Source organism: Excalfactoria chinensis, chromosome 1 (genome assembly GCF_039878825.1).
Source record: "Excalfactoria chinensis isolate bCotChi1 chromosome 1, bCotChi1.hap2, whole genome shotgun sequence".
In the NCBI taxonomy this organism is placed as follows: domain Eukaryota; kingdom Metazoa; phylum Chordata; class Aves; order Galliformes; family Phasianidae; genus Excalfactoria; species Excalfactoria chinensis.
In genome coordinates, this window is record NC_092825.1 from 33,932,368 (window position 1) to 33,959,644 (window position 27,277).

At 46.6% G+C, this 27,277-nt stretch overlaps 2 protein-coding genes across 3 annotated transcripts in view; one reads left to right on the top strand and one right to left on the bottom strand.

Moving 5' to 3' along the window:
* The first annotated feature begins 759 nt into the window (after positions 1–759).
* On the top strand, positions 760–13,171 carry KCNMB4 (potassium calcium-activated channel subfamily M regulatory beta subunit 4). Its single transcript, XM_072356772.1, has 3 exons — positions 760–1,182; positions 7,514–7,641; positions 12,621–13,171. The coding sequence occupies exons 1-3, from the start codon at positions 844–846 to the stop codon at positions 12,787–12,789; spliced, it is 636 nt and encodes a 211-aa protein (XP_072212873.1). The 5' UTR covers positions 760–843; the 3' UTR covers positions 12,790–13,171.
* Positions 13,172–20,379: 7,208 nt separating this feature from the next.
* Positions 20,380–27,277, bottom strand: part of PTPRB (protein tyrosine phosphatase receptor type B) — a 60,727-nt gene continuing 53,829 nt past the window's right edge. For both annotated transcript variants that reach the window (XM_072344512.1, XM_072344521.1), the window contains 2 exons: positions 26,431–26,551; positions 20,380–25,089 (listed from right to left, as the gene is read on the bottom strand). In XM_072344512.1, the coding sequence (XP_072200613.1) occupies positions 25,067–25,089; positions 26,431–26,551 (144 nt within the window). In that variant the 3' untranslated portion in view covers positions 20,380–25,066. The remainder of the gene's footprint in view (positions 25,090–26,430; positions 26,552–27,277) is intronic.

A 27,277-nucleotide genomic window follows, 5' to 3' on the forward strand; every position in this document is an offset into this window, starting at 1 on the left:
GACAGAGGCCTGCCCCCCTGCAGGCGTCACACCTTGCAGGGCACTAATCTGCGGCAGCCTCCCTGCAGCAAATCATCCCTGGGCCGATAATCCCAGGCAAGCTGTCCCTTCCGCCCCCGGACAGCCCTGAATTAGGTCAGCCGGGTTGATATCTTCTCATTCGTTTTTAATACGGTTTGTTTCCCCTCCCCCCCCCCGCCCCCCAGCTGATAGTAATGGAATTTATTTTGCTTGGTTTATTTTGCTTATATATATGTATATCTTTATTTTATATTTACTTCTTAGTTTTTATTTTGCCATTCATTTAATACCAGCGTGACTTGTTCTTTATTTTCCTTCTTCTCCTTACTGCCTTTCTTTTCTTCCCTGTTTCTCGGGCTTTTTTGTTCTTCTTTTCCCCCTCTTTTTTTCTTTCCTCTCCCTTTCCTTCATTTTCTTTTCCTCTTTTCTCCTTTCTTCCATTTTTCCTTTTCTTTTTTCATTCTTCCTTTTTCTTCTTTTTTCCCCCTTTTTTATTTCCTGTACTTCTCTTTCTGCCGTTCTTTCTTCCCTCTTTCTCTCACTCGTTTCTCTTTCCTCCTATCTTCTTTCCCTCCTCTTCTCCTACTCGTATCCTATTCAACTCGTGCTCTTCTTATTAATTCCATTTGTTCTTTCCGTACTCCCCTCCTCCCGCTCACTCCCGACTGCACTTTTACTTACCCGTTTCTTTATTTATTTACCCGCCCGCCCCCCGGCCCCGTGGGAGGCGGGGAAGGGGGAGCGGCCGAGAGGGGAGCGGGCGGGGTGCACCGAGCCGCGGCCGATGGCAGCGCCTTCCCGTCGGCGAGCGGCAGGCGGGCGATGGCGCGGGGCCGGGCGGCTTACGAGTACACGGAGGCGGAAGACAAGAGCATGCGGCTGGGCTTCCTGCTCATCGCCGCCGGGCTGCTCTCGCTGCTGGGGTTGGGCTGCTGCTGGCTGCGCCCGGCGCTGCAGGAGCGGGGCGGCGGCGGCGCCGCCAACTGCACGGTGCTGGCGGTGCGGCAGCTGGGCGAGCGCTTCGCCTGCACCTTCTCGTGCGGGGCCGCCTGCCGGGGCACCGCCCGCTACCCCTGCCTGCAGGTGCTGGTGCGCACCTCCCGATCCGCCGCGCCCGCGCTGCTGCACGAGGACGAGCGGCAGCTCCGCACCAACCCCAAGGTGAGCGCGGGGCGGGTCCGCTCGGCGGGTGGGGAAGGGCTGTGCCGAAATGGGAGTTTCCTCGGGGGCGATGAACTTCTGCGGCAGCCCGAGGAAACCGGGGGAAAAGTTGCATCCTCCGGCCGGCCGGGACGACGTCGTGCCTTCCTTCAGGGCGGACGCTCCTTCTGCCTTTTAATGCCGAGCGAGGAGGAGGCGCGTCCCAGAGCAGCCCAGGATCGGGTTGCGGAGCCCCGTCAGGGTGGGCTCAGCGCCGGCAGCCGGACCGCGTCCCCACGGCTGCCGCAGCGGTGCGGCTCCGTCCGTCGGGCTGCGCGCCCGGGCTCCGGGTGTCGCTTTTTGGCCCTCGATGTCTTTGCAGGCACGTAGCAGGATTGGGTGAAAAGTCGGCGGAGCGGGACGGTAAATCTGACGGGGTTTGGATTGAGTGGTTGGCAGCGCGCAGCTGAGGTGAGGCTGCGGGGCTGGGGCGCTACGGGAGCTCTGCGAACTTCTCCCTTCTCGAGGTGCTGCTCCACACGTGCCCACCTTCTGCCCTTCTGGAAGCCTGGTTGGAACTCAGCACCCCGTTTGGCTTCTCTGTGTATGGGCTGCACACCCCGTGGTACTGCTGGCTGATGGCTGTACCTGGCCGAGACCGAGCGGGAAGGATGTCGTTTTGATATGATTGTGTTCTTTGGTTGTAACCGAGTTTAACTGAGTGGAGAAGAACGCAGAAAGAAACGTTGCCCAACTGTTTTTCCTTACTACGATACACCAGTACGAAATGCGAATAAAAGTTGTGTAGGTCCTGCTAGAACTGGTTGAACTGGTTGGATGGCCGGGCCCAGAGAGTTGTGGTCAATGGAGTGGAATCCAGTTGGCGGCCGGTCACAAGTGGCGTCCCCCAGGGCTCGGTGCTTGGGCCGCTTCTGTTTAACATCTTCATTGATGATTTGGATGAGGGGATTGAGTGCACCCTCAGTAAGTTCGCAGACGACACTAAGCTGGGAGGGAGTGTTGATCTGCCTGAGGGGAGAAGGGCACTACAGAGAGACCTGGATAGACTTGATCGATGGGCCAAGGTTAATGGAATGAGTTTCAACAGGGCCAAGTGTCGGGTCCTGCATTTTGGTCATAACAACCCCAGGCAATCCTACAGGCTTGGGGAGGTGTGGCTGGAAAGCTCCCAGACGGAAAGGGACCTTGGTGTGCTGATGGACAGTCGGCTGAATATGAGCCAGCAGTGTGCCCAGGTGGCCAAGAAGGCCAATGGCATCCTGGCTTGTATCAGGAATGGTGTGGTGAGCAGGACTAAGGAAGTCATCCTGCCCCTGTACTCAGCATTGGTGAGGCCTCACCTCGAGTACTGTGTCCAGTTTTGGGCACCTCAGCACAAGAAGGACATGGAGGTACTGGAGCAGGTCCAGAGAAGGGCAACGAGGCTCGTGAAGGGCTTGGAGAATCAGCCCTATGAGGAGAGACTAAGGAAGCTGGGGCTGTTTAGTCTGAGGAAGAGGAGGCTGAGGGGAGACCTTATTGCTGTCTTCCAGTACCTGAAAGGTTCTTACAGTGAGAGTGGGGCAGGTCTATTCTCACTACTGACTTATGACAGGACGAGGGGAAATGGCCTCAAGTTGCGCCAGGGCAAGTTTAGGTTGGATATTAGAAAGAACTTCTTTACAGAAAGGGTGGTTAGGTACTGGAATGGGCTCCCCAAGGAGGTGGTTGAATCGCCATCCCTGGATGTGTTTAAGAGCCGCTTGGATGTGGTACTCAGGGATATGACTTAGAAGAGGTTTGTTGTTGTGGTATTGTTTTGTGGTTGTTTTTTAAGAGATAGGCTACTGGCTAGGCTGCGGTTGGACTTGATGATCTTCAAGGTCTTTTCCAACCTGAGTAATTCTATGATTCTATGATTCTGCTAGGAAAACTCATCCTCTTAAAGGAGATGAAGGATGCGTTTGGTGCTTTGGTTTTGTTCTCCTGGATTCAAGCCTGTCTGGCCAAGCACTTATGGGCTCCTCTTGATTTGTGTCCTAAACTGTCGCCCTCTTTGAGAGCTCTCAGGATTTTGTGCTGGAACAGATTGGGCGTAGCAACAGGCTGGGAAGCTGCTGGGTTTCCTGATTAGGGCCCAGTGTATATTTATGAGCAAGCACCTGCAGAGCCCTTTAACCCTTCCTGTAGCAACCCACGCATGCTAATGGAGTCAGGCACACGGCATGCTGATCAGCTCCCAGATGGGAGGGAAAAAGCCATGAACAGTTCTGTTTAGAGGGTCTCAGTGTTCTCCATTCTGTTTGGCTGCTTCTCCTCCCAGGGTGGCTCTTTTGTTGTTGTTAAAGCAGCAATGTGACAGAAGCGTGTTTTTTGTTGTAGCATAGAACTGTACTGGATGGGCCATTAGCTGCTCTCCACCAGCAACAACCCCCATGCATCAGATGAAGAATATTCTACTGTCTGTAATGAAGTGGACTGGCGTGTAAATGCATCTGTCTGTCCTGGTGAGCTCCAGCTGCAGGAAAAGACTTCCTTTTCTCCTTCTTCCTGGGATGATCGCATTGCTGTATGGCCCAGGATTCATTTTGGCTCTTAAAAGATTATGTAGCTGGGTCAGAGTTAATCCAGAGACGTATATATGAAGCACGGCGCATGATTACATTTGGCTTTGAGAGATTTGTGGATTTCCTTTTTTATTTTTTCTTCTTCTTTTTTTGGTCTCAGAGGAAGAAATCTCAGCAGAGCAGTCGTAGCCTTTCTTCAGCTGCGCTGATAGCAATAATCATCTCTGAGATAAGGCTTAAGGGGGATTAATTGCCAAGTCATTTTGTCGCTGACATCCTGGCCATGGAACAAGATGCCTTCCATGGAGCGTGTGCCAGCGCGCACAGCAGTGCAGGGCTGGGCTGTGGGTTTAGCTGGGCAGTACGATAGCATAGCAAGGCACGCCAGCTGCCTGCGGGATCTGCTGTCCTGCTTTCAGACTTCTCCTTGCAGTCAAGCCCTGTTCTGGAAGAATGCGCTGCTGGTGGGGCAGGCGCAGAGCCTGGGGGGGTAATTGTCAGTGCTTATGCACCTCTGCTCCTTGCCAGCAGGCTGGTCAGGGTAGCCCTTTGTTACTCTCAGGCCATGAAGACAAGCCATAGATGTGAGGGAATGCTTGCACCACCAGTCTGGAGAAGCTCATCAGGAATCAGAAATAGTGGTGCCTTGTACTTTCCCAATGACAGAGCACCAAGAGCATATTTGTACATGCAAAGCTAAACAGGGACTAGTTACCATCAAACTTTTGAGACAGAGTGGTGGAACTGGGAGGACGTGATCTCTGCTTCGTGCCAGTGCAGCAGTTTGGTGGTGGGGTTGGGATTCCTCCAGGGATGCTCCAGTGGTTGTGAGTCATTGGCCCTGCTGGATGGGGTAGATGAGGGGCCTGATGCTGGTACCGCTCCCACCTGGGGACACTGGGTGGGTAAGTAGGGGCTTTGTCTGGCATGTGATCCTGTGGTGGAGTCAAGATGGGTCTCTCTGCCACCCACCTGCTGTTGTCCTTAACCTGAATCCATTTCACCACGAGCTTCCCAAACTGCAGTGCCAGGCTGTCTGCCGTCCTCAGCAAACAGGACGTGCTGCGGTTTGCCATTCACCAGGAAGACCGTCCTTGACTGAGGCTCTTGGAGGCTGAGGCCAGAGGTTTGCTCTTTCTTTTGCTGTTGGTTTGTCTTCAACTTGCTTCTGTTTTGGGCCCTCGCATCTGTTTGTGCTCGAGATTTTCTTGGCCTCCTCATGCAGGCAATGTCTTCTAGGCTTGAGACGACCCTCCTAAGGGATTTCCAGGTCTGACTTCTTTATATGAAAATATTACTGGATTAGGCAAGAACTGATCTTTGAAAGTATGAAATGCAAGCAGGAAGCTAAATCGGAGTTTGTACCTCTGCCCCTCCTCCATGGTACGCTCTTGCAAAGCATTCAAAACAGCCAGGAGTCTTTTCAGGCATCTGCAGAGACACTGGTGGGGGAGCATCATGTAGCAAACACGGCAGACACAAAGCTTACTAGAAGCGTGAAGTCCTGTTAGCTGCTCTCTGACACTTTTACTGAATCGAATCCTGAGTCATCTATCCAAGCAGCAGCTTTGACTGAAGAGTGAATATTATTAGCTTAGTACTGATCTTGAGCTGTGTAATTGAGACTGCATTTAAATTGCATAATGATGTTATTGTTGCTGTGATATAGTGTAGGAGGTGCACCATGTACTGATAGATCGTATGAAAAGCTCCCCACATCATTAGGTTTATTCTGAATGTCTAATCTTAAGTGCTGTTCTCCGACTTCTTTGTAACAGACTTAAGAAAAAACATCAAAGTATTACAGGGTGGGACCCTTCCACTGAAAATGGATGTTGCTTCTTAGGCTGCAATTAAGCGCGAGGCATCCTAGCTTGCTTTCAGACACTTGGCATTTAGTTACGTTTTGATGGTAGGATTTCACGCTGTGTTTTGTGGGGGAGGACTGTGGAATTAACCTTTCAGAAACTGCCTGTTGCCGAAGCTGGAGGTCATCCCAGGTTCACCTACCAGCTCATGGCAGTGGATGTTTCCAGATCATTGTTCCCTTCTATCCTCATGCTGACAGCGCTTTGGAGGGTGATGCAGCTGATCAAGGAAAGTGCCCAAGAAGTTTGCTTGGGAGGCTGAGAAAAGAAAGCTTCACCAGCTACGTGGGTCGGAAGGAGCCAACATGAACACTGGGTTAGTAAGAACTATTGATGGCGTCCTGGGGAAGCAAACGAGCTCCAATGTGTGTACAGCAGGTGATAAATCCAGTTTGGAGTTGGACTTATGGTGTTGCTTGCTGCTCAGGACCCTTACTGGGTTGAGTAGATGTCTCAGGGGGACCCACAGGATTCATGTGGTGACAGTTCTTCCTCAGGTAGGGACCGTGACAGGACCACTCCTTTCTTTTAGGTCGTTGTTTCTCAAGAGGTTCAACCAGTGAGGTTCCAATGATTCATGACAAGATTCCTTGTGTTTCCTTTGTGTTTTTTCCCATGAAGATACAGAGAGAAGAGATGGAAGCAAATCTAGTTTGTTTTCAGATCAGGATAAAAGGGTGGGAACTACTGTAAAAAAAAAAAAAGCCCCAAACAAATAACAGAACAACTGAAGTTCTCTTGATGAGTCTGCCCTTGGAGACTCTAACAGTTAGCTGCTTCTCCATTCTGATAGGCTTCTCTTGGAAGAGATCTCTGCAGCTGTTCTTAAGTTTGAAATTCAGGGTGGGGATAAAGAATATTTCAGCAGATTGTGCAGCTTGTGAGAGATTTTTAAGTTATCTGGTGGACATGGAAGGTCTTTGAAGGATCCAGAGGAAGTTTTACCAGCAAAGTTGGGCTTACTGCCTGTGCCTTATGTTATCTGGGGATAACTTAGCTTGGTTCAACAACTCCTGTAGTGATCTCTTGTATGGACGACTGGTAGTGGCAGGAGAATTGTGCTTGGACACTCTTATTTCAATACTGCCACTATTGGATTCAGTTTGTTTTGTTTTTTTTTTTTTTTTCTTGTGGAATTTCCTGTGGCTGGAAGGAAAGAGTGGTGTACCAAAGGCACACAGCCCTGGGCAGTCTGCTCTGGGTGGCTGTGCTTGAGGGAGGTTGGATCAGATGGCCTTCAGAGGGCCCTGCCAGCCTCAGCCATCCTGTGATTTTGTGAAAGACCAGACTTGAGTGTTGTGAGTGATCCAGAGCTGTATCTCTGAAAGCCCAGTCTGGAGTGTGCTATGGTTGGGGAGACACTGTGCTTGGTCTCCCGGGGCTTTGAAGCAGATAACCAAAGCCAGGAGCTAGCATCTCTATGGCTGACTGCTCTATGGTAGAAGCAGACGCTGAACTGCTCTGCTGCAGTGAGGCTTTGAACTTTCTGTGCTGCTTTTTGCTCATGTAAAAGTGGCAGAAAATGGTTTTTGTGCCAAAGAATATCAGCTAGGTATCAGTTATCTCATTGTCTGAAATTTGCTGGAATACTTTGATTGTTTCCACCTTCATCATGACAACAAAACAAACCGAACACCCATAGGTGTTACACAGCAGGTTGGTTTGATAACAGAACAAAACACGATTAATCTTTGATTTTGTTTTTGAATGTTTCTAAATCCTTTTCCAGAACCTGCAGGGTGTAACTATCAAGTCAAGTGAAGTTCGGCTTACTGATTAGTTGTCTTTCCTTGGAGCCTGTATTAATTTTTCTTTGCCCGTTTCAGTAGTGTTGGCATTCAGAGGAAGATGCAGAGAAAGTGATGCCTGGTGTTCTCAAGCACAGAAGTAACTCTGTTTTGCTGCGTGTGTTGACAGTGTTCCTACATCCCTCCCTGTGCCAGAGATGATCAGGAGAACTCTGAGAATGTCACGTACAAGCAGAAATACTGGAAGGAGAAAGTGGGTTCACAGCCCTTTACGTGCTATTTTAACCAGCACTTGAGGTAAGTAATGTACGTTTGCATAGATGGAAGTGCTTATATATGTGTATAGCAACCATCTCTTGGTTCATTGTGCACAATATGTATGTACATTCATGGAGTGATGAGGCTTAATGCAGGGAATTTAGTGTAAGACAGCTCTATTGCTGAAAAGCTACATGGGAATGGAAAAGCGTTTTTACCACTTGAGGTAAAAAATACAAAGCTCTAAGGAGAGTTCCCTTTAAATCATGCAGTATTATGGCAAAAAGCATCCTTCTAATTTTTTTCAGTGCCTTGATGGCAAATTGCTGGTTTGGGTATTTAATTCAGGGAGAGAGAAACCCTCTTGTTTTCATGAGGGGCTGGAAGAAAAAGAGAGACCAGTAAATAGTGCAGACCAACTCAGAAACTGTGTTCATAGTGGATTAATAGATCAGATGCATTCAATAAGTATTCCCAGAACTGTCGGTTTTCACACATGCCTGGAAAGTAGAAAGTTGTAACTCAAAGTATCATCACTTCTGTTTCATTCTTCCTTTTACTCCCGATGCTGGTGTGACTTGCAGAGAGTCACATCTAGTCTCCTTCCTGCAGTTAACAGGAAGATAGGGAAGCACTCTTGCCTGCCTTATTCTGTTGGTGATGTGAGGGCTGTGATATGACAGTGCCATGGTGGCTGGAACTGGCTGTACCCACAGCGTGGGCACACTTGGAGGAATCTGAGAGAACAGCAGTGATGGGGATGACAGGTCCATGTAGATGAGAGGAAGAAGAAAGAAAATAATTAAGTTCTCCAGGTCAGACAGGGTTTTGTGGGACTTTGCTTCCAGTTCCGAAGGGGTCTGGCATGGAGAGAGAGTCCTGACTCCCCTGGGCAGTCTGCTGGGCACCTCAGGCCTTCAGGTTTCTCTTACTCTGGCTATGGCTGTCGTCCCCTCCCTGCTGAGACTGTAGGCCTGGTTGGCATACCCAGGAGAACAGTCTGTTGTCTCCAGCCAGCTCTTGTTTGGGGGAACCACCAGGTCTTGTAGCAAAATCTGGTTTCTTATGGTAGGGGCTAAGTACTGTCTAAAGCTTGCAGGTTGGGTGTGTGCTAGGAGGTAACTCAGGACGCCCTGTGCAGTGGCATCACACCTGACCTGGCCCTTACTGGGGGTAGTTTTGGTCCACAGGATAAGCCAAAAGGCTGCTCTGCTCTGCTGACCAAGAGCTGAGCAGTGGCTTTGGCTTCACCTGGCATGGGATGCTCAGATCTTCTGCAGGAGACATCGTGAATGGGACTCATCTGAGACAGTGGGTGAGATGCTGTGAAAGTCAGCCGTTAGCGACAGTGGAGAGAAATAGGATCTTTTAGTCTCACCCAGAATAAATGCCTGACATATGCTGGGTGCCCAGAGGTGTTTGTCTATCTCCTGTAATGGAGCCTAGGGCAGTATGCTCAGGTGCAGATACCCAGGTGGTGTGCTGGGGTAGGTGAGCTGGTTCTCATGTCACATCTGCAGCTGGGGCTGAGGCAAAGTTATGAGAGGTTGTGTGCTGCCTAAGGTCTGCTATTTGTTCTATGCCAATTGTGCAGCAAGGCTTTTTCCTTATGTTTGCTGAATCCTATATTGTTAAATGTTATTGCCAAATGTTATGGCTGCCTTGAAGTGCTGCTATTTCTTTGATTGTACAGCAATTTATATGCAGCAGAAGAAAGGCTCGCTGCCAGAGATACTTGAAGATAGTCTAAGCTGAAATGTGTACACCATCTATTTTCTTCTGGAGATAGAAATGAGCTTTGAAAGATAAGTTTTGCTGACTCTAAGGGTGCTTGCTTAGGTGTACTTTTGCAGCTATGATAATTATGGAACTTGCCAAGCAAGAAGAATCATACAAACAGAGGGGAAAAATATGTTCACTTCAGGAGAAAAATGTGCAAGTCTTCTGTCAGCATTTTTTGAACTGTGTGGTGCAGCAACAAACTGCTCCCTGTCTGTCTGTGTGAGACAGAAAGGGTAGAATAAAGTTCTAGAGGAATGAATTGGCGTCATCTCCTCTTTATGAAACTGAGTGTGGTAATGCTGTCAGAATCGTTACTGCGTGTGGAGCTCACTGTTGGGCAGCTCCTGTCGGTTGGTGGGGCATGCTCCAATCAGCTTGTTGGAGAAGAAAGACACGTGGACACGGCGCTAAGGGGCATGGCTTAGTGGTGGAACTTGGTAGGACGTGTTCGTGGTTGGATTCTATGATCTTGATGGTCTTTTCCAACCTACATGATTCTGTGGTTCTGTGACTGATTTCTTCCAGTTATAGCTCTCATTGATACCAACCACAATGACAAGAAGTGATAAACAGAGATCTCTATCAGCTCAGGGCCCTCAATCTCATGATAGACAGAGGAACATATGTCAGTTTAAATGGTATTATTGTTCTTCAGCTCTGGGCTCATCCACTACAGCAAAAACACACTGTGATTGCTTTTCTGTGGTGTCGTTTATACATCTCAATGTTATTGCACAGCACTGCACACAAAGTCACATCAAATTTGAAGAGCAAATAGTAGTGACTAGTGAGTAGTGACCACCTGTATGGTGTTGGGCATACCCTGTAGGCTGTTTACCTGGGAATAATTCTCTGCAGAAGGCAAGGGTGCTGTAACCATAGGGCTTCTCATCCATGTAGGGTGGAATAGAAATCTTGTTCTGCTTTGGTACACGCACAGTTCTCTTAATTAATTCCCTGCGGTCAGAAAATAGTGTTGCTGTTTCCTATCCTTTCTTCCACCATGTCATTCATGGAGCTGTGCTCAGGCCAGAGGGCCAGGAAGGTGCCCCTGCCTGCAGCATGCCAAGGCCTTGCAGCAATGGAAAAAGCACTAACGAGTGCTTGTTGTAATGAAGCTGAAGGCATGTGAACCTTTGTGGGGGATCTGAGTGCACACAGATTGCATATACTTAAAGATACATGCAGACTTCTGTGAATACGAAAAATATATGTAAAGTTTCTCAATCCCACACCCTCACTTCTGTGGCTTCTGCTGTATCACAGAAATTCCACAGTGTAGTAAATAAATGATAACTGAGGCATTTATATGCCTGTAGATTTTTGGTCCTGCATGACTTTCTGGTAACCCCTGGCAAGCAGTTCTTTGTATGATGCATGGTAATTGCTCCATGGGGTCTGGTAGAGACCTGCTTCACCCAGTGCCCATTCGTCCAGGCAGCCCTGCTCAGGGGGGCAGAAAGGCTATGACCCTAAGCAAGAAGTCCTCCTAAAAATACATGCTGTTTTGCCTTTCTACAACGAATACAGATTTCTGCCTTCCTCGTCTAGACAGTGAAAGGGGAAGGTGTGCATTCAGAGTTAAGGTAGAGATGTCTGTAGGTTGTTTAGTTGTGTTGGTGGTGTTGTGCAGTGTCTGCCACTGTAGGAGCGGTACCACATCTTTGCAGTGTGCACTGTCTGCAGAGATGCTGTGAGCAGTTAACAGGGAACACAAAGCTTCTTACTTTATAGACAGTAAGACTTAAGTTGCTGCTGCAACTGATGTTAATAATATACAACTAAAAGCAGCACTAACCCTGAAACTTCACTAACTGCACACCTCTGTTTTCCAAAAGGGAAACCCTTATAAATGGCTGAGTGGCAAGAGCTGCAGTCCCACCTGCAATGAGGGTTGGAATCCATCACTGCTGTCACATCAGATATTTTCCTGAATCTCTTAAGATTCAGTTAGAAGGATATCTTGCTCTCCCCAGCCACACTTTGTTTCTTTAATTGAATCCAATTTTCTAGTTTATTTGCCAGTTTAGAGCTGAGAGAACCGAGTGTTGTTTATTTATGGTCTCCTGGCCAATCAGCACTCTGTTAATCACAGGCCACGATGCAGTGAACAGAAGGTAAGCGGTAATGTGCCTCCCAGGAAATGACTTCTGTTTGGGTGCTGCCGTTAAGGTTGCATAGATGGTGAGTCTGTGCACACTGTGTTGTTTTATTCAAACTGCAGTCTCCACGTGTGCCTGATGATGTGTCTGAAGGATTTCAGCTGAGCAGACTTCACATCTCTGCTGTTGAATACACCTGAGTTTCTTTTGATCAATTTTCATGTAGCTGAGTGTCAGCTTTTATCTAGCCAGGCTGCTCACGATCACTGTTGCTAACAGAGATGCTGGCATCTGCCATTGTGCAGGCATCTCCTTTAGTTTCTTGGTGCAGCAAGAGGGGATTCTCTGTGTTTCCCCTGGCAGGAGGAGGTTCCTCAGGGCTGCATTCTGGGTGGGATGGAGCTATTGTGGGAGAGGTGCTGCAGCCACCGTGGCTGTTCCTGCCCATGGCCATGCTTAGCTCCTGGGGGCAGGAGAGTGAGCCCACTGCTGGTCTGACAAAGCTGGGACCAGCGATGTGTGTTTCCTAACTAGAAAAAGCTCTGCTTCCTTCCTTTGCGGATAGTTTTCCATCAGACAGCCTGTCTGTGGCTGGAGCTGGGAAAGCAGCCCAAAAGTGCAAATGCTGTGAGACTGACTTAATAACTCTGATAAGCTGCATGGAGGAAAAGCAGGCAGAGCTAGGGCTGAAGATAACCTACCTGCACAGACCTACACCGGCTCCCAGGCTCATGGGAAGCAGGTGGGCACTGAGCTGTGAGACACTTGGCCTGGCTGAATTCCCATGCCTCTGGAGATACCTCCTCCTTGCTGCCCTCCTCTGTCATTCTCTCTGTTCCCTGTGGGGATGGATATGTCAACCACGCAGCCATGTTAGCTACCACTGCAGAGCTTTGTGGGGCAGGTCCTGGCCAGTCCCCACAGGGCCCCTCGCGATGTTCTTAGGCCTTGGGCTGCTTCACCTGGAGCACAGCCAGGACTCATAGCTGGGAGAGGAGCTGTAATTGCACCTGGAATTCCTCGTGCACTGTCTGAGGCTGTTTTGGGTAGAAATATGCACATAAGATGACTATTGCTTCTACACCAGATGCTTTCCATTGGTGCGGGGTGGGCTCACGCTCTTTCCCTTTGCAGGCCAGACGACGTCATGCTGAAACGCACCCACGACGAGACCGTCCTCTTGCACTGCTTCCTCTGGCCTCTGGTCACCTTCTTGGTGGGCGTCCTCATCGTGGCGCTGACCGCCTGCGCCCGCAGCTTGGCTGCCAGGGCAGAGGCCATCCAGAGGAAGAAGCACTCATAGCGGGGCTGCAGGGATGGAGACCGCCAGAGAGCCTCGCTTATGTGGGAAGGCTCAGCACACTGTGAGGCTTTGCACCGCGTGTCCCAGCTGGCAGCAGAGCTGCTCCTGCCAGTGGGTTAATCTTGGGAGCCCGCCCTGCCCAGTGCCAGCTAGCTGCTTCCTCTGCTGCGGCAGTAAGTGAGTATCTGCTACCAAAAGCTCCACACTGTACCAACACAGTGTGCTCCGTCCGCCCTCACCAGCAGCTGCCTGGCTCCTAGCGGTGTTGAGAGACAGTTTCTGAATACACTGACGTGGCTCATTTATTCTCCGCAAAGTGATCTTTGCTATTGTTTAATATCAACTATTTAAATTATTTCCTTTATGATATAGACTGTATTTCCAAAGTAATAAAGTTTGGCTGGTTTGTTTTTATACCTTTGTTTTCTCTTTTTTTTTATGACAAAGATACCGCTGTGCTCACTGGGTTATTTGTCACTGAGTAGAAAACCTTCACTTCAAAACTCAAACTTCTATCCAGATGAATTCCATCATCATCACCTGCAAGGAAATGTTAAAACCTCCCAGAAATACTTATGTGAAAAGCAGTCACTTTTCCCCAAATTTATCAGTTGGTAACTTCTCATTGGTACAGGGCAAGGTTGTGGTTTTCTGCCTGGCTGTATTCCCCTGTTTTCCCAGAGGAGGAGGTGCGTGGTGACACAGATTGTCCCCAGACTGCCGAGCCAATAGCGGGGAGCTCATAAATCCAGATTAACAAAATCCTCTCTGTCTCTGCTCCAGAAGCTTTTGTGCCTGGATTGTGTGACCAGTTCTCATGTGGAAGGCAAGAAGTGAACTGAGCTCACGCGTCTTATTCCACCAGGCGTTGTGTCTCCAAGCGTGCTGTGTAGGGGCCTCTGGAAGTAAGTGGTGGTTACAGGGATGACACTGCAGAGAGTTTAACAATCACAAGTTAAACGTTGCAACTGATGCACCTCTGTCATGCTGGGATGTGATACTGAGGAAAAACCACTGACATTCACTCTTCTGCTGCAGCCTGTGCTTTTGTTGGTTCAGACAAGTCCTTCTAATCCCTGTGCTTGGTGGAAGCTGGGGATTTCCTTCCAGAGGATTATTCACTGATTCCCCTTTGGCTTTGTGTGTTTTCAGCTTTTGTGGTGTATTCTCTGAAGTGCCTGCTCAGCCACACGTCTGCTCTCCTCAGAGCCATCCGCAGAGCTGATTTCTGCATGTATTCAATATTTATGCACTCTTGCTTTGAGGAGATAAGTTCTGTCATGCTCTCTGTCTCTCAGCTTTCGCAAGCCTTGCTCTCCCTTCCACATGGAGCAATTAAGCTGGTCTGTTGGCACAGCATCTTTCTCTGATCACTTCTTAGGAGCCAGGGTCCCCATAGTACTGTCTGTCTGTGTGTCTGCTGAGTGCTTTGTCCCAGTGGGACCACTTGGCTCCGCTGACCCTCATGGGTTGTTTCTCTAAGTGCTGGTGTGAGAGGTGAAGGGGAAAACTGGCCTATGCTTACAATCTTTTGCAGGTAAGGTGCTATCCTAGGGAGGGAGGAACATCAAGGACATGTGTAATGCCTGCTGCTTGGAGTTTGAGTCTTACTGGAAGCTGCACAGAGAAGCTGTGGGTGCCCCATCCCAGAGGCATTCAAGGCCGGGTTAGGTGGGATCCTGGGCAGCCTGAGCTGGTGGGTGGCAGCTAACCTACAGCAGGGGGGTTGGAAATGGATGATGTTTAAGGTCCCCCCCAGCCTAGGCCGTTCAATGATTTTATGATTCCACGGATGTAAAATTTTGCTGCAATACACGTTGGCAAAGCAGTAAATTGTGCACAACTCTCACATCTACAGCGCACAATTTCCAAACAGCATGTAGCGCATGCAGCTAATGCTGTGACAAACATAAATTCACACAACAGACTTACCGTAACTTTTTGACTAGCAAAAGGTTTGTTCCTTTATATATTTGCATGCCAACCCCCATTCACAAGAAGTAGTAGGAAAAACCACGTATTAAGCTTTTTGTACAACTGCTTGTTCAGCTGACAGCAGCAGCTGAATTCCAGATAAAACATTCCCAGCACCCCAGGAGCCCAGCATCCAGGTGGCTTGAATGGAGCCTCACTAGAGATAACTCAAGAAAAGATGCAAGTAGGCAGCATTTTGTTCCAACGCCCTCTGGAGAGCCCACTACTATCCCTCTTAAGAGCAGTAGTTGAGGCAATTAAGAAGCTACTGCAAAGCTGCTTTGAGGCCAGGGGGAAGTTTGGAAGGACTCGATATCCACTGGTCACTATGCCCAAATGTCAGGTAGCCTTAGAGTCCCAACGACTTCTTTTTCTTCCTGAAATATTGTGATCTGATGAGAATAATCCGACTTCTGTAAATAAATGGCTGGCTTTCATTGATGGATTTTTGATGTATGCATTTTCAGTCCTTATTGAAGATACTGAGTGTGTGCTATGAACCTAAAAGCATCCAGATGAATGCCATCTCAGGCTGTAAGTGGTTCTGCTTAAAAGCAGGTAGCGTTCTGTGAACTTTGCTACCTTTTTTACAGTCCAATTGGAGACTAATGGAGATATAAGGGAGGCAATACAGCATGGGGAGTGTTTTAAATGATGCATCAAGATTTTATTTAAGGAATTAATTTGTGGCAACAAGCTCAGGGAGATCGAATATGGGCCAAGGAGCTGTCAGTACACAACACTGCATGGGTTGGCAGGCTGGATGAGTTAGGATAAATCTGGTTTAGTGAAGGTGCCCATAACAGGGGGTTGGAACTGCATGATCTTATAGGTCCCTTCCAACCCAAACCATTCTGTGATTCATATTTGTATATTCAACTCTTTGAAAGGGTGGATAACAGCAGGACAAGGGGGAAATGGTTGAAGGAGGGAAGATTGAGGTTGGATGTCAGGGCTTTGTGCTTTACCATGAGAGTGGTGAGGTGCTGGCACAGGCTGCTCAGAGAGGCTGTGGATGCCCCATCCCTGGAGGTGTTCAAGGCCAGGTTGGATGGGCACTGGGCAGCCTGGTCCAGTATTAGATGTGGAGGCTGGCAGCTCTGCCTCTGGTGGGGGGATGGAGATTCATGATCTTTGAGGTCCTTTCTAACCCAGGCCTTTTTGTGTGTGATTCTGTGTGTGATTCTATGGGTTGGGCACTGCTGCTTCCTGCCCTTCTGCTGCTGGGGTGCTGCATGTGCCCCAACTTTGCTCTGCTGCTTCCCTCCCAAGCAGCCGCCTTTCTCCAGGCACACACTCTCACACTTATTGTGCCATAGAGGTTTACTGAGCTCATCGTTATTCTGTGTTCACACACACTGAGCTGTGTCCCTCAGTAATTAGCTTTAAAATGATCTACAACCGTTTGTACCAACTCGCACCCCTCCTTGTTGCGTTGTTCTCTGTCACTCCTGCCTAACACTCCTTAATCTGCACTTTCAAGGTTGCTTTTATTGATAGCCAAGATGAAAATGCAAAACACAAAGCAAAATGCCAAGTTGATTAGTATCATATTTATTTTGCAAAGACAGATTGCAGATCACTTTATTTGATATACATTCTGTGCTCCACTACGTAACCTTGAAGACTGCGTTGCCAAGTCAAGCATTGCTATTAGGATTGCTCATTATGTAGCTCAGAAGCGTTCTGATAATTTGGCCCTCTGATTTAAGTAGTACCCATTGCACCCTGTGAAATGTGCAGAACAGACCCACACAAGAAGTGCTGCAGCCTTCCTGGCAAGGAAGGGTTTGCTTCCCCTTTCAGGAGAGTGCATTTCTGGCAAATGTGCTATATTAAAACCTGCTCTGTCCTTGGGTGAGGAGGAAGAAGGCTGGCAGCACTGTTATTATGAATAGCTTCTCTCCAGTAGAGATTTTAATTGGCCTGTAAAAGTCTCCACGCATCCCAGGAGGTGAGCAGCTCTTTCACAGGCAGCTGAACCCCTGTGTGCAGGGGTTGGGTGCTGTGTGCAGGGCTGTGCCATCAAACAGCAGCCAAGATGGACACAAATGCAGGGATCCCAGTTTCCCAACCCCTACCCCAACAGGTGCAAACATCTGCAGAAAGAGGCATGCTTTGCAGTGGGATGCAGGATTTCTTCACCTCGACTGCTTGTTAGGTGCTCCAGCAGAGCTGTGCCCATAGGCATGTGATGGCAGCTGCCTCCCTGCCACCTCCGGCATTGCCCCGTTCAGCTGAACAGTGCCTTCACATTCCAAACTAACTTTCTTTGAACTCCAGGCACTGTGATACTTGTATTTCTTCCTGCTCTTCCTTCCCTAAACATCTGTCATTATTTAACTGGGTGGCTTAAACTCTTTATGCCTAATTTATGAGTCTCTCTGAACACGTCCTCCAGCTTGGTGTGGAAATACGCTCACTGGGAGGCAGTGGTGGGCTCCCACTGCATGGTGCTGTGCCAGCAGGGCTGTGTACAGCTGCTCCTCACCTCATCAAGTTGTGCAGTGCTCATAAACGTGAAAGCAAGGAGGAAAGCAAGAGAATGGGCTTGGAGCAGGGTGCCTGTCTGGGATGTGCTGTTAGAGTAAAGAGGGGGTCCTCATTTCTCCTGGTTTAAGGCTGTTGCACAAGCAGGCTTTGAAGTTCAGCTGCTTCGAGGCCCATATACCTCCCAAGTCTGCCTGCAGATCTGCTGTGGAAGTTTAAAACACACCACTGTTTCCTACAGCATCTTGAATGCCATCTGTTTTCCAAATCACTTTTCCTTGGCTGCACAGTTTAATTACTAGGAAAAGTACAAGAGAGGGAGGGTGTGGAGATGTACGTAAAGGAAAACTGTTAGTGAAGGCTCTGCATCAGATTCTCCCATTCGCTGTGGGGATATCTGAAGGTGCAGTGGGATTTCGGTAGCAAAGGGGACCTGATCGCATGAACAAAACCCTCTGATTCCATATTTCCACAGAGGACGTTTGCAGAGAGCAGAGTTCCGCCACACTGAGGTCTCATACATTGAGTACAGCACAGCATGAGCCCCAAACCAGCCATCCAGATCTGTTCTCTCCTCTCTCTGTCCTGTCTTCCTTCAGGATAGTTCCATCAGCCGGAACTCGCACCTATGAGAAGGTCAGTGCTAGGCCCCTCATTTTCCAAATCCATCATCCCTGTTCCTCACAGATGCAGTTGGTGAGCTGGGGCTGAGTCTCTCTTCCTGGAGGCATTGGAGGGACAGCCAGGTACCCCCTGTGGGCTGTGGGAGCAGGGAAAGGCCTGAGGAGTCAGAAAGGCAATGTGTGACAGCCCAAACGGGCTGCGGGTACTGGCTGATCAACCACAGCGTGACATCAGTGCTTCCTTTTTGCTTTTATTCCCCTCTATTTTTGCCACTGACATTCTGGGCAATTTAACACAAGATTTCGGCTGCCTGGGAACTCCCTGGGAAGGCCGCGGGAGATGAATGTTCAACAGGATGTTGACAGAAAATGTGCCACAACCCAACCGGATCTAATTGGCATGCTGTGTAAGAAACAGGCTCCTTGGGTATTTTTGGTGCTCCCCAACCTTTCTAACACACATCTGTAGGGCATTCATTAATTCCAGTTGTTTGCCAGTTCAGTTTCACCAGTCTGGACTCTCGCGAATAATTTGGCTCCAGGTGTCTTTTAGATCCAGTGACAAGATAACAGGATGCTGGCATTTATTATGCTTGTTGTCTTGAGCACATCTTTACTGATCTGTTTGATACTTTGGACATTATCTGAGTCTTTATTACATTTTCAAGTACCCATAATTTCTCCTATTGGGTTTCATTACTGCAGCTTCAGTCAGCGACAAGCAAGAGAAATGCCCCCAATTAACACATGCACCTCTCCGTATCTCTTCGTTATTTGCATCACATTTTCCTCCCTAGCCGTGCTGTGTGCAGCATTCAGACTGCCTTCACTTTACTGTCTGCATCTGATTGATTATTTTTACTCTGCCTTTTTACAGTGTAGCTGAGTTCATACCACATCTATTCTGGTGGCTTTACTACCTGCCGTCTGGTCTGTGTTTGCATTCCCAGGAAGTTTGGCCTTTCTTATCCATAATGCCACGGCTCTCCCCTTTAATTTCAGGTTTCTTTATTCTCTGTAGGATGGAAAACAGAACGGAAGGGCCTTTCTTCTGTGTGGGCTGCACTGGAGCCTCAAACCTGCTCTGGGCTAAAGCCAGACATTTGTCCCACGTGTCTAACAGGAGCACGAGAGTGGGATTGCAGTGGCAGCATCCCCAGCACTCCGCTCCTCTATCAGCACAGCTGTAAATTTCTTTCTCAGCAGCTGTGAATTCAGAGCTTCCTTCTGAAATGCTGAGTGGCTCCTGCAAAACAATGAGGGGCTGAAGGCCCTGAGATGGCCCCGGGCCACCTGCATTCAGCAGGGTGAAGTAGCTCAACTCCTCATCCATCCCCAAGTGCAGACTGGATGCAGGGACTGTAGTCAGTTCATTTAAGCCCATGGGATGCATACATACACAGGCACTGCAAAAACCTGCTATATCTGTTTAGTCAATCCAACCACTTCGTCTTTCATGACTTGTGACCTCTTTTGGATATTTGGGATGGGCAATCCTAGGGAAGCCTGGCATGATCACCCCAGACAGACATCTCTGCTCTAGAGATGACTGTGTGTGGTCAGTTTGTGACACCCGGGCTGTTTGCTGTCTCCACAACCAGTGAGATCCTACGGGAAGTTCTGCAGCCCTGCAGGTGCTGTTGGTTCTGCTGCCCCCGTGTGTTGGAGAGGATGGAGGGGACAGGGTTAGGGCACGGCACAGGCAGTGCCCCTCAGGTGTGTGAGCAGCTCCATGCTATCTAGGTGCCTGGAGGATACAAACTGTACATGATTGCTGCTCTCCTGCACCCACGCTGGTTTTAGGACACAGCATGCCTACAAGGTGAGCTTCTATATCACAAAGAGAACATCTAACAACTCCCTTGTAGCCTTCACTGCATAACTCACGGTACAAAATAAAGCCTAACACATCATTCCTCCTTTTAAATAAACAGATTTAAGTTGTCCTGAACGCTTCTGATGACAAATAAGGACTAACAGAGACAGAGAGGGCAGGCAATAAGCGTGCTTCTGCCCAGCACCCTGAACCCACAGGAATGCTAATGGGTTTCGAGTATTGTGGCAAGGAAGAAAGAAATGTATCTGTTATAAAGTGTGGTTTAGATCTGCAGGTAGACGGTGATGTAACTCCAGTGCAGCCTTAATTGGTACAACAGCTCTGTGAGACGATGCCTCTGAAATAACAGGCACTCAAGTTCCTGAGGTGCACTGTTGGCTCAAACGCACATTGGATAATCCAGACCATATTTGTTTGGGGATGGGAGCAAAAAGAACTGAGGAGGCAAAGAGCTTTATCTTTCTGCATGGGCACTCATCCAGCCAGCAGGCAACAGCAGAACCCCTTTTTCCCAATAGGCCAAGGCAACTGATGAATTTAATGTCCTCTGAAGACCATCTCACTTGAAATCAAACTCACTTAAGACCTTTCTCTGAGCAGCAGGACAACGAGATCCATAATGCAGAGGCAGTCACACAGAAGACGGGGATGTGATTTTTTAAAATGAATGTTTTATTCATGAACTACTTATAAAAATGTGTAAAATACACTCCAATATATTTGATCTGTTGACTGTAGCTAAAAATATAAAAATATACTTAACAGATGCATAAATTAAATTGACAAGAGTAGCACAATTCTGTGTTCACCCAGTGTTTGTTAGGAACACAACTCTAAGTAATTATATCGCATATGAGAATGGAATATGTGCTGAAGACATTTTTCAGTCACTTTATTCCAGGCACTGGCAAACAATTTACGGCAAGCCATATTTCAAAACCGGGTTCCTTTTTTTTCTCTGTGAGCCCTGCTAAGGGCAATATCCATTTAGCTACTTGATGTTACTTACAGAATTCCTTTAGCTTTCAAATAAAACAAGAACCAACAAAGTCACGCATTTCAATCTGTGCCCAAATTCCACAGCATTTGCTAAATGCAGGCAGCCCCCAGTCTCCAGTATTTCCCACCAGTCCTAAAAAACACCTCACTCTGAACCAGCTGTTGATCTGTGAGGTCACCGCCAACAGACCCCTTGGCATTGGCCATCCCAACGGGTCAGGAGTTTGACTTTGTCAGCTTGGGAGAGTTAGTCAAGGGCACAGAGCGTAACAGGAGCTGCCCATTCACCTTTCATTCAAAGGCACAGCCTCTTGGGGCTGTGGGTCCCAGAGCTCACAGAGCCCAAACATCTGTGACAGGGCCATGAGGGGAACGACTGCTGTTTTAATTTAGTATTTTATACCCCAAGACTGTATGCCTGATAATACTAAAAGAAATCTGAATAAATGTAAGCACCCAACACACCACTTCCCTTGTATGGAAGCTGTGGCTGCTGCAGGCTGTATCTCTGAATGTCAGATGCACTTCTCTGCTCTGCGACCCTGGGAGGAGGTGCTAACGTAGTGATTAGATGGTTGCTGCTCTCATTCCTTTAGTCCACATACTGACTCCCAGGCTGAGGAGCAGGGTTGTGTGCTCATGTACTCCTATCTGTTCAGTACTTAACTTTCTGCTTTCTAAGTCCAAGCACAGATAACCGTATACAATGCGTAATATAAATGTAAAGCTCACACATTCTTTTTTCCGTTCTACAACTGAAATGAAATTCATAGTATATCACGGCATAAAGTAATATTTCTGGCAATTTCAGGCACGTATATAAGCTGTATAAATAACCATAGCAGCAGAGAAAAACGTATAAAGTTGCACTTTTATGACATCTTCACAGTATGCCTTTCTCTCACTCACTTTTGTGTTCCATTAGTAACAAAAAATATCATTTACCAACTCCAGCTATGCAAAATCTACTTCTTTTCTATGATCGGTAGTGGAACTTGTACTTTTATTGCACAGATTAAAAAGACATTTATTATATATATATTTTTTTCATTATTAAATAACTTTTGATACAAAAAAAGTCGAATCAAACTGAAAGCCCAACCCTACAAGTGCTTCAGAAGTTGCATGGTATTGTTCAGACTAACATTCCAGTTGACTTTCATCAAAGAAGTACTCAGGTAGCTTTGTGGACAATGAGGAGATTCACAGGACTGGGCTCTGAGTGTGCAAATCTTAGCTTATGGATCAGCAATAACACCAGCCTTGCTTTATGACATTATTATCGGGAAACGTCAAGAAAGGAACTTTGAACATCATTCACAGACATTCAAAACAGCAGCATCCTCTTCCTCAGAGAATGCCTTTTTCCTTAAGAGCTGTCTTTGTGCAGTACAAAGGCTCCTTCAAGTCCATTCTTGTTACACTAATGATTTCCCTTTGGTTCTGTTGTTTAGCTTACAGGCACAGTAAATATCATGAATTACACAGATAAGTAGGTGTCTCATATTAAAAAATGCTACATATGTACTTTTTATTTATTCTCAGTTGTTTAACACTGGTTTTCATATGACCAGAATTGGCCAGAAAGCAGAACCAGAGCTGTAAGGTGTACGTACATCTCTTGCATGAGATGTAAAGCTGTTCAAGATCACTGTGTCAGAGTACATCAGGTCAACCACCCTCTTACTAAGAAGTGATGAGGAGGAAGAGGCTTGCGAGCCGTGTCAATTATTTGCTGAGAGAAAGGACAAAAAGAACAGTTTGCTACGACATCGTCATTTTGGGTGCAGAACTGCAAACTCTGTAGGTGCTGGTAACTAAGCATTAAAATAAAGAGCAGAACAATGCATGACCTTCTGAAAACAATTAACAAGACACAAACGCAGTAGTATGCAACCAGACTTCTACCATCCAATCATGTATTACTGAGCCAGTTCCATTTCCCTCAGCATAAAAAAATGACACAGTAATATACAGGGTGAGATAATTTATAGAGTGCATTTGCTATGAACTCAACAGTGTAATTGCGCTGCTGGTGAGTAACACGATCTCCTTTCCTCAGCTACTGCTGCAAAAAGAGGGGACTAATGCAGTGCACGTCACACAAAAGCAATTTTCATGATGCCCAAAGTTCAGCTGTTATTAGTAGAGCCAACAATCAGTCTAAAGCCGCCATGTTTTTGACCTTGCTTGCTAACATAAAGTCTACATAGCAAAAGAAACAGAGAAGGCCTGCAGTAAATTTGCCCCATTCTTTGTGCTTTTGCCTACGCTTCCCTCTGTGAAAGGGGCTTCCACTATAATGTTGTTCCCTTCTTCTTCACATGCCACTGTGGGTGGTGAACACTGAAGTTCATGTGAGGGCCAAGAGGGATTCACAAGAGGAATGAGGAGCATTTTCAGACAGAGCTGCCTAAGAGGTTGAATGAACCTACACGTTCTGAGCAGATGTGAACGATGATAAAAAACAAAGCTGGCTTCCGCAGCACCTGAGGTTATTTGGTCAAGAAATGACGAGACTCCAGCTGCAGTCTAAGAAGCAAGAGGCACTATCAGGCTGTGCCCTTCTCTGCAGGAAAACCTGAGTGACACGAAAGTGCGCAGTCTTGCAGGTTCTGTTTTGGGACCATTTAAGAAAACTCTGTCAGAGAAACCTTGTGGATTCCTTCACCCGCTGTCACGCAGGTGTTCCTACTGCAGGGAGAGTGCGGCTCCATTAAATCATGGCAAAGTCACAGTAGTCTTGTCAAAGAGTCACTGCAGTTTCCAACTGAGGCACTTAGCTTAGATGTATTGCTGGCTCTCTGGAGGCCCTCAGAAATACTGATTTCTTTCCAAAATAGAAGTGGAATCTAAGCACTTGTCTCCAGCAGCAGGCTGTGTTTTCTCTTCTAGGTAGCGAATGGGTAGATAGATGAAAGGAGAACTAACAAGCACTTCCTTCTTGTGAAGAAGAACCGTGTGTTGCCTCTTTTCTATTTATCTGAAGAGCGTTTTATAAAGACAAAGAACAGCTGAACAGTGTTCAGATCAGTTCCTTGAAGAAGCAGCCTCTTTGGCAGAGGAAAGAGGATGTTCCTAAACTGCTTGGCTGGGCAGGACACCTGGTGGGTGCTCCTGGATTACACTTCTTGCTAATCACAGGATGCTCTGAGTGCATCTGATGATTAGCACAGCGAGCTCATCATCCCGTGAGACTGCATTCCCTGGGTTACAAATGAGCCTTTTTCTATACCATCTGCCCTTGTAGTGGTGACATCAGGTAACATCAAAGCAGGGGAGTCCTGTGCAGACATGCTTTCCCTCTGTGAAAGCAAACAGCCCTTGAAGGAGACCTGCACTCGGGCTCATGCAGCTATGTTGCAAGCAGCTTTAGGCTGAACCCAGTTGTGTAAACTGTGGCATATATATCTTTGTAGGTCTTTATCTCAGTAAGTTTGCAATCACTCTCATTGTTAAGCAGTCACAGTACATCACTGTTTCAATCAATTTGAGAGCCTCAACATCCCTACAGATCTCTTAAGATTAATGTACAAGGAATTTTCTTGAACACCATTCTTATTCTAATTGTATGCAAGTAACAATGCACAGACACACACTGTGCTCTGATTCTGCTCTCTCAAACCAGGGTGAAGAAATCAGAAAGTGACCCATTCCCCTCCAAGTATGAGTGTGGGGCAAGTCAGCCAGACTTCACGGCAGCGAGTGTTGTTTGATATTTTTTTGCTATGTCACTGAAACAGTTGCTTCTAGTGAGGCGGACCCTATTTTACTTGGCTGTTGTCAAGTTCTGTAAAAGATATGTCATAGTGGTATGGATTTCACCCATTTCACAAGCAGTAAGATTGAAGTGTAGAGTAGCATTGTAATTCTTAGACAGGACTACTGTTCCGTTTCTTAATAGTAGCTTATTTCACCTCACAAATACTGAGCTAATTAATAAAGAAAATTAATGAGGCTCTTCTTGTAGGATCTTTCTGTGTGTTAAATGTCAAGATGTAACCTGCCCCAAATGCAGCAGCCCTGTTACCAAAAGCAATTTAAAATAGTTTATGTAGAACAGTTTACAAAAACTGCGATAAGAAAAAATAGTATTATCTGAAGCTTAATATTAATATAAACATTATAGAAAAAAATACATATTTACATAATGCCAAAATACAATTATATACATTAATATCTATTACACTTAAATTATATATCTTTAAAAAAAAAACAAAACACCAGACCAATAAATAATACACAGTCTCAACAGAAAGGTCTGGTACCTTTCTAGTGCATGAAATACAAACATAAAAACAAACAAACCCCTACTTAACACACGTGGTCGCAAAAGCAGGTCTCTGTAACATTCTTAGTGCCTTGAATAAACAGCATCTGAAAGAAAGGAATACTGGGATCAGAACATAACAAAAGACCTACTGCTGCCCCAGTAGGTCAGGGCAGGGGTAGGAGACGCTGATGCGATGACTCCAGAGAGATGACTTCCCAATAGTAGCTCTGCTCTGTCCCCAGCCTCTCCTTAGCAGTAACAGCCACCTGAACTCTTCACCACACCTCAGTTTAGGCCAGCAGGACTGTAATGCCCTGAAAGATCCACCTCTTCCTAGGAACATCCAACAACCTGATGTTTAGGACTCTCTTGTGGAACATAACAGACCTCCTTTCACTATTGGCTATAATGGGAAGCATGGGTTGTATGTTTATGACTGGAACATTTCAGGAATATTTATCAACATAGGAACAGGGTATGTGATCTGCTGTCTCCAGGACATGCCAGGGTCTGCAGTAATCATCCTTTCCCTAAAGCCACGAAAGAAATCTAATCTTGCAGTGTGACTCAAAGCTGTTGTGTTCTCCAACTGGTCATTGAGGACCATGGTGCTTCAAGATGTAGCTAAGATGTGACCACAGCTGATTCCTCTGTTTTTCACTGGGAAGTAATACTGAGTTTCTTGGCACTATTTTCTCAAACTTAACAGGGAGCCGAGGCACCCAAATGGCTTGAGGGTTTTCAGGCAGTGAGGTATACATGGGTTCTACAACATTCAAATGCCTTCGTGAGTGTAGCTCTAAATTGTTATTTCCAAGGAACTGGATATAGGGTAGGAAAAAGGAGCCTGAAAGGATGGAGAGTTGTGGGAGTAGAAAGGAGCACAGCCTTGGATACCTATGTAATCCATGAAGACAATTAGAAGTTTCCTCAGAACACCTACATAGTCAGCGGAAAGTGGGGAATATACAGAACAGAAGCTGAACATCAAGGATGACAGAGGAGACCAGGAATTCCAACCAGCCCCGGTATGCTGAAAAGTAGGTGGCATAAACACTGGCAAGGTAAAGCAGAAAGCCAGCATCAGGACAGGGAAAGGATTCAGTTCACTCAACAGCATCAGAATCGTAAAGTGTGAGACTATCCCTGTCTTTCCATGAGGGCAAGTAAGAGCAGCACGAGAAGTTATAAATACTTCACAGAATCATTTAACTTGGAAAAGACCTTCCAGACCACCACGTCCAACCATCGCTACTAATGAAGGAGTTGATGGTTGATAAGCCCCTTATGAGGCTGATGGAATTTTATAAATAACAAGAAAACAATGAAGAAATGAACATCCAAGAGGAGAACAAATATCAGTGGTGAGGAACTGGGAAATCTGGCCCCCTGACAGTGATCTATTAAATCTGAAATATTCTATAATTTGATATATTTCCACTTACCTCTGTGATACTCGGGATTCACATTTTCATATATTGGAAACAAAGGATTTTCTTGTTCACTGCGAAGTTTTCTGGCTCTTAACACATCTCTCACACACTGATGTAGATACACATATTGACACTGCAAAATATAAACGTACATTTTTAAGTCACCCTGGGAAAAGTAATTACAGGTTGACTCCCTCAGACAGAATCAAGAGCAGTGTTAAAGATGAGAATATACTTCTAGAATTCACCTCCTTTTCACTGTGACAATACAGTAGGCTTCTGTCATAATCTGTTTTTAAAAACAGCATCATTAAAATAGAATTCAACATAAACACGTTTTGATTGATCATGACCGAAAGCTTTATCAACTGGAAGGCATAGTTTGACATAATGCTATGCTGGGCAGCTGCTACTCTGAATGCTTTGCATAATTTATGTGCAACTACTAATATGTAAAGGGAAGCACGTGGAAGAAACAAACAGCTGTTTTGTTTTTTTTTTTTTCCCTCTGAAAAGAAGTATTTTCTACACATTATTAAAATATAAAAATATTTCATAGAACTTTGATGAATGCTTTTTTTTTTTCTTTTTTTTTTTTTTTTTCCCCAAGAACAGCATTTTTTGATCCAATATAAGTTATAACGTTGCTAATGAATATGCAGTGAATGACAATCACCCTTCTGCAGAATGCCTTTCACTAGAAGGGAGCTAAGATGACATTCACAACCAATGCAGAGATGGACACCATGATGTTACTATCAAACTACCATTATGAAACAGATTGTTAAATCCCCATGTGCCGCTACTCTTTGTCATTTATGAAATGAGTAATTAATGTTTTGTGATTAGTGTAGAATGG

Bases quoted from the DNA above. Each gene is read 5' to 3' on its own strand.
- KCNMB4 (XM_072356772.1), top strand. From the start codon at position 844: ATGGCGCGGGGCCGGGCGGCTTACGAGTACACGGAGGCGGAAGACAAG. The intron at 1,183-7,513 runs GTGAGCGCGGGG...GTGTGTTGACAG, and splicing joins AGCTCCGCACCAACCCCAAG to TGTTCCTACATCCCTCCCTG. The intron at 7,642-12,620 runs GTAAGTAATGTA...TTCCCTTTGCAG, and splicing joins TATTTTAACCAGCACTTGAG to GCCAGACGACGTCATGCTGA.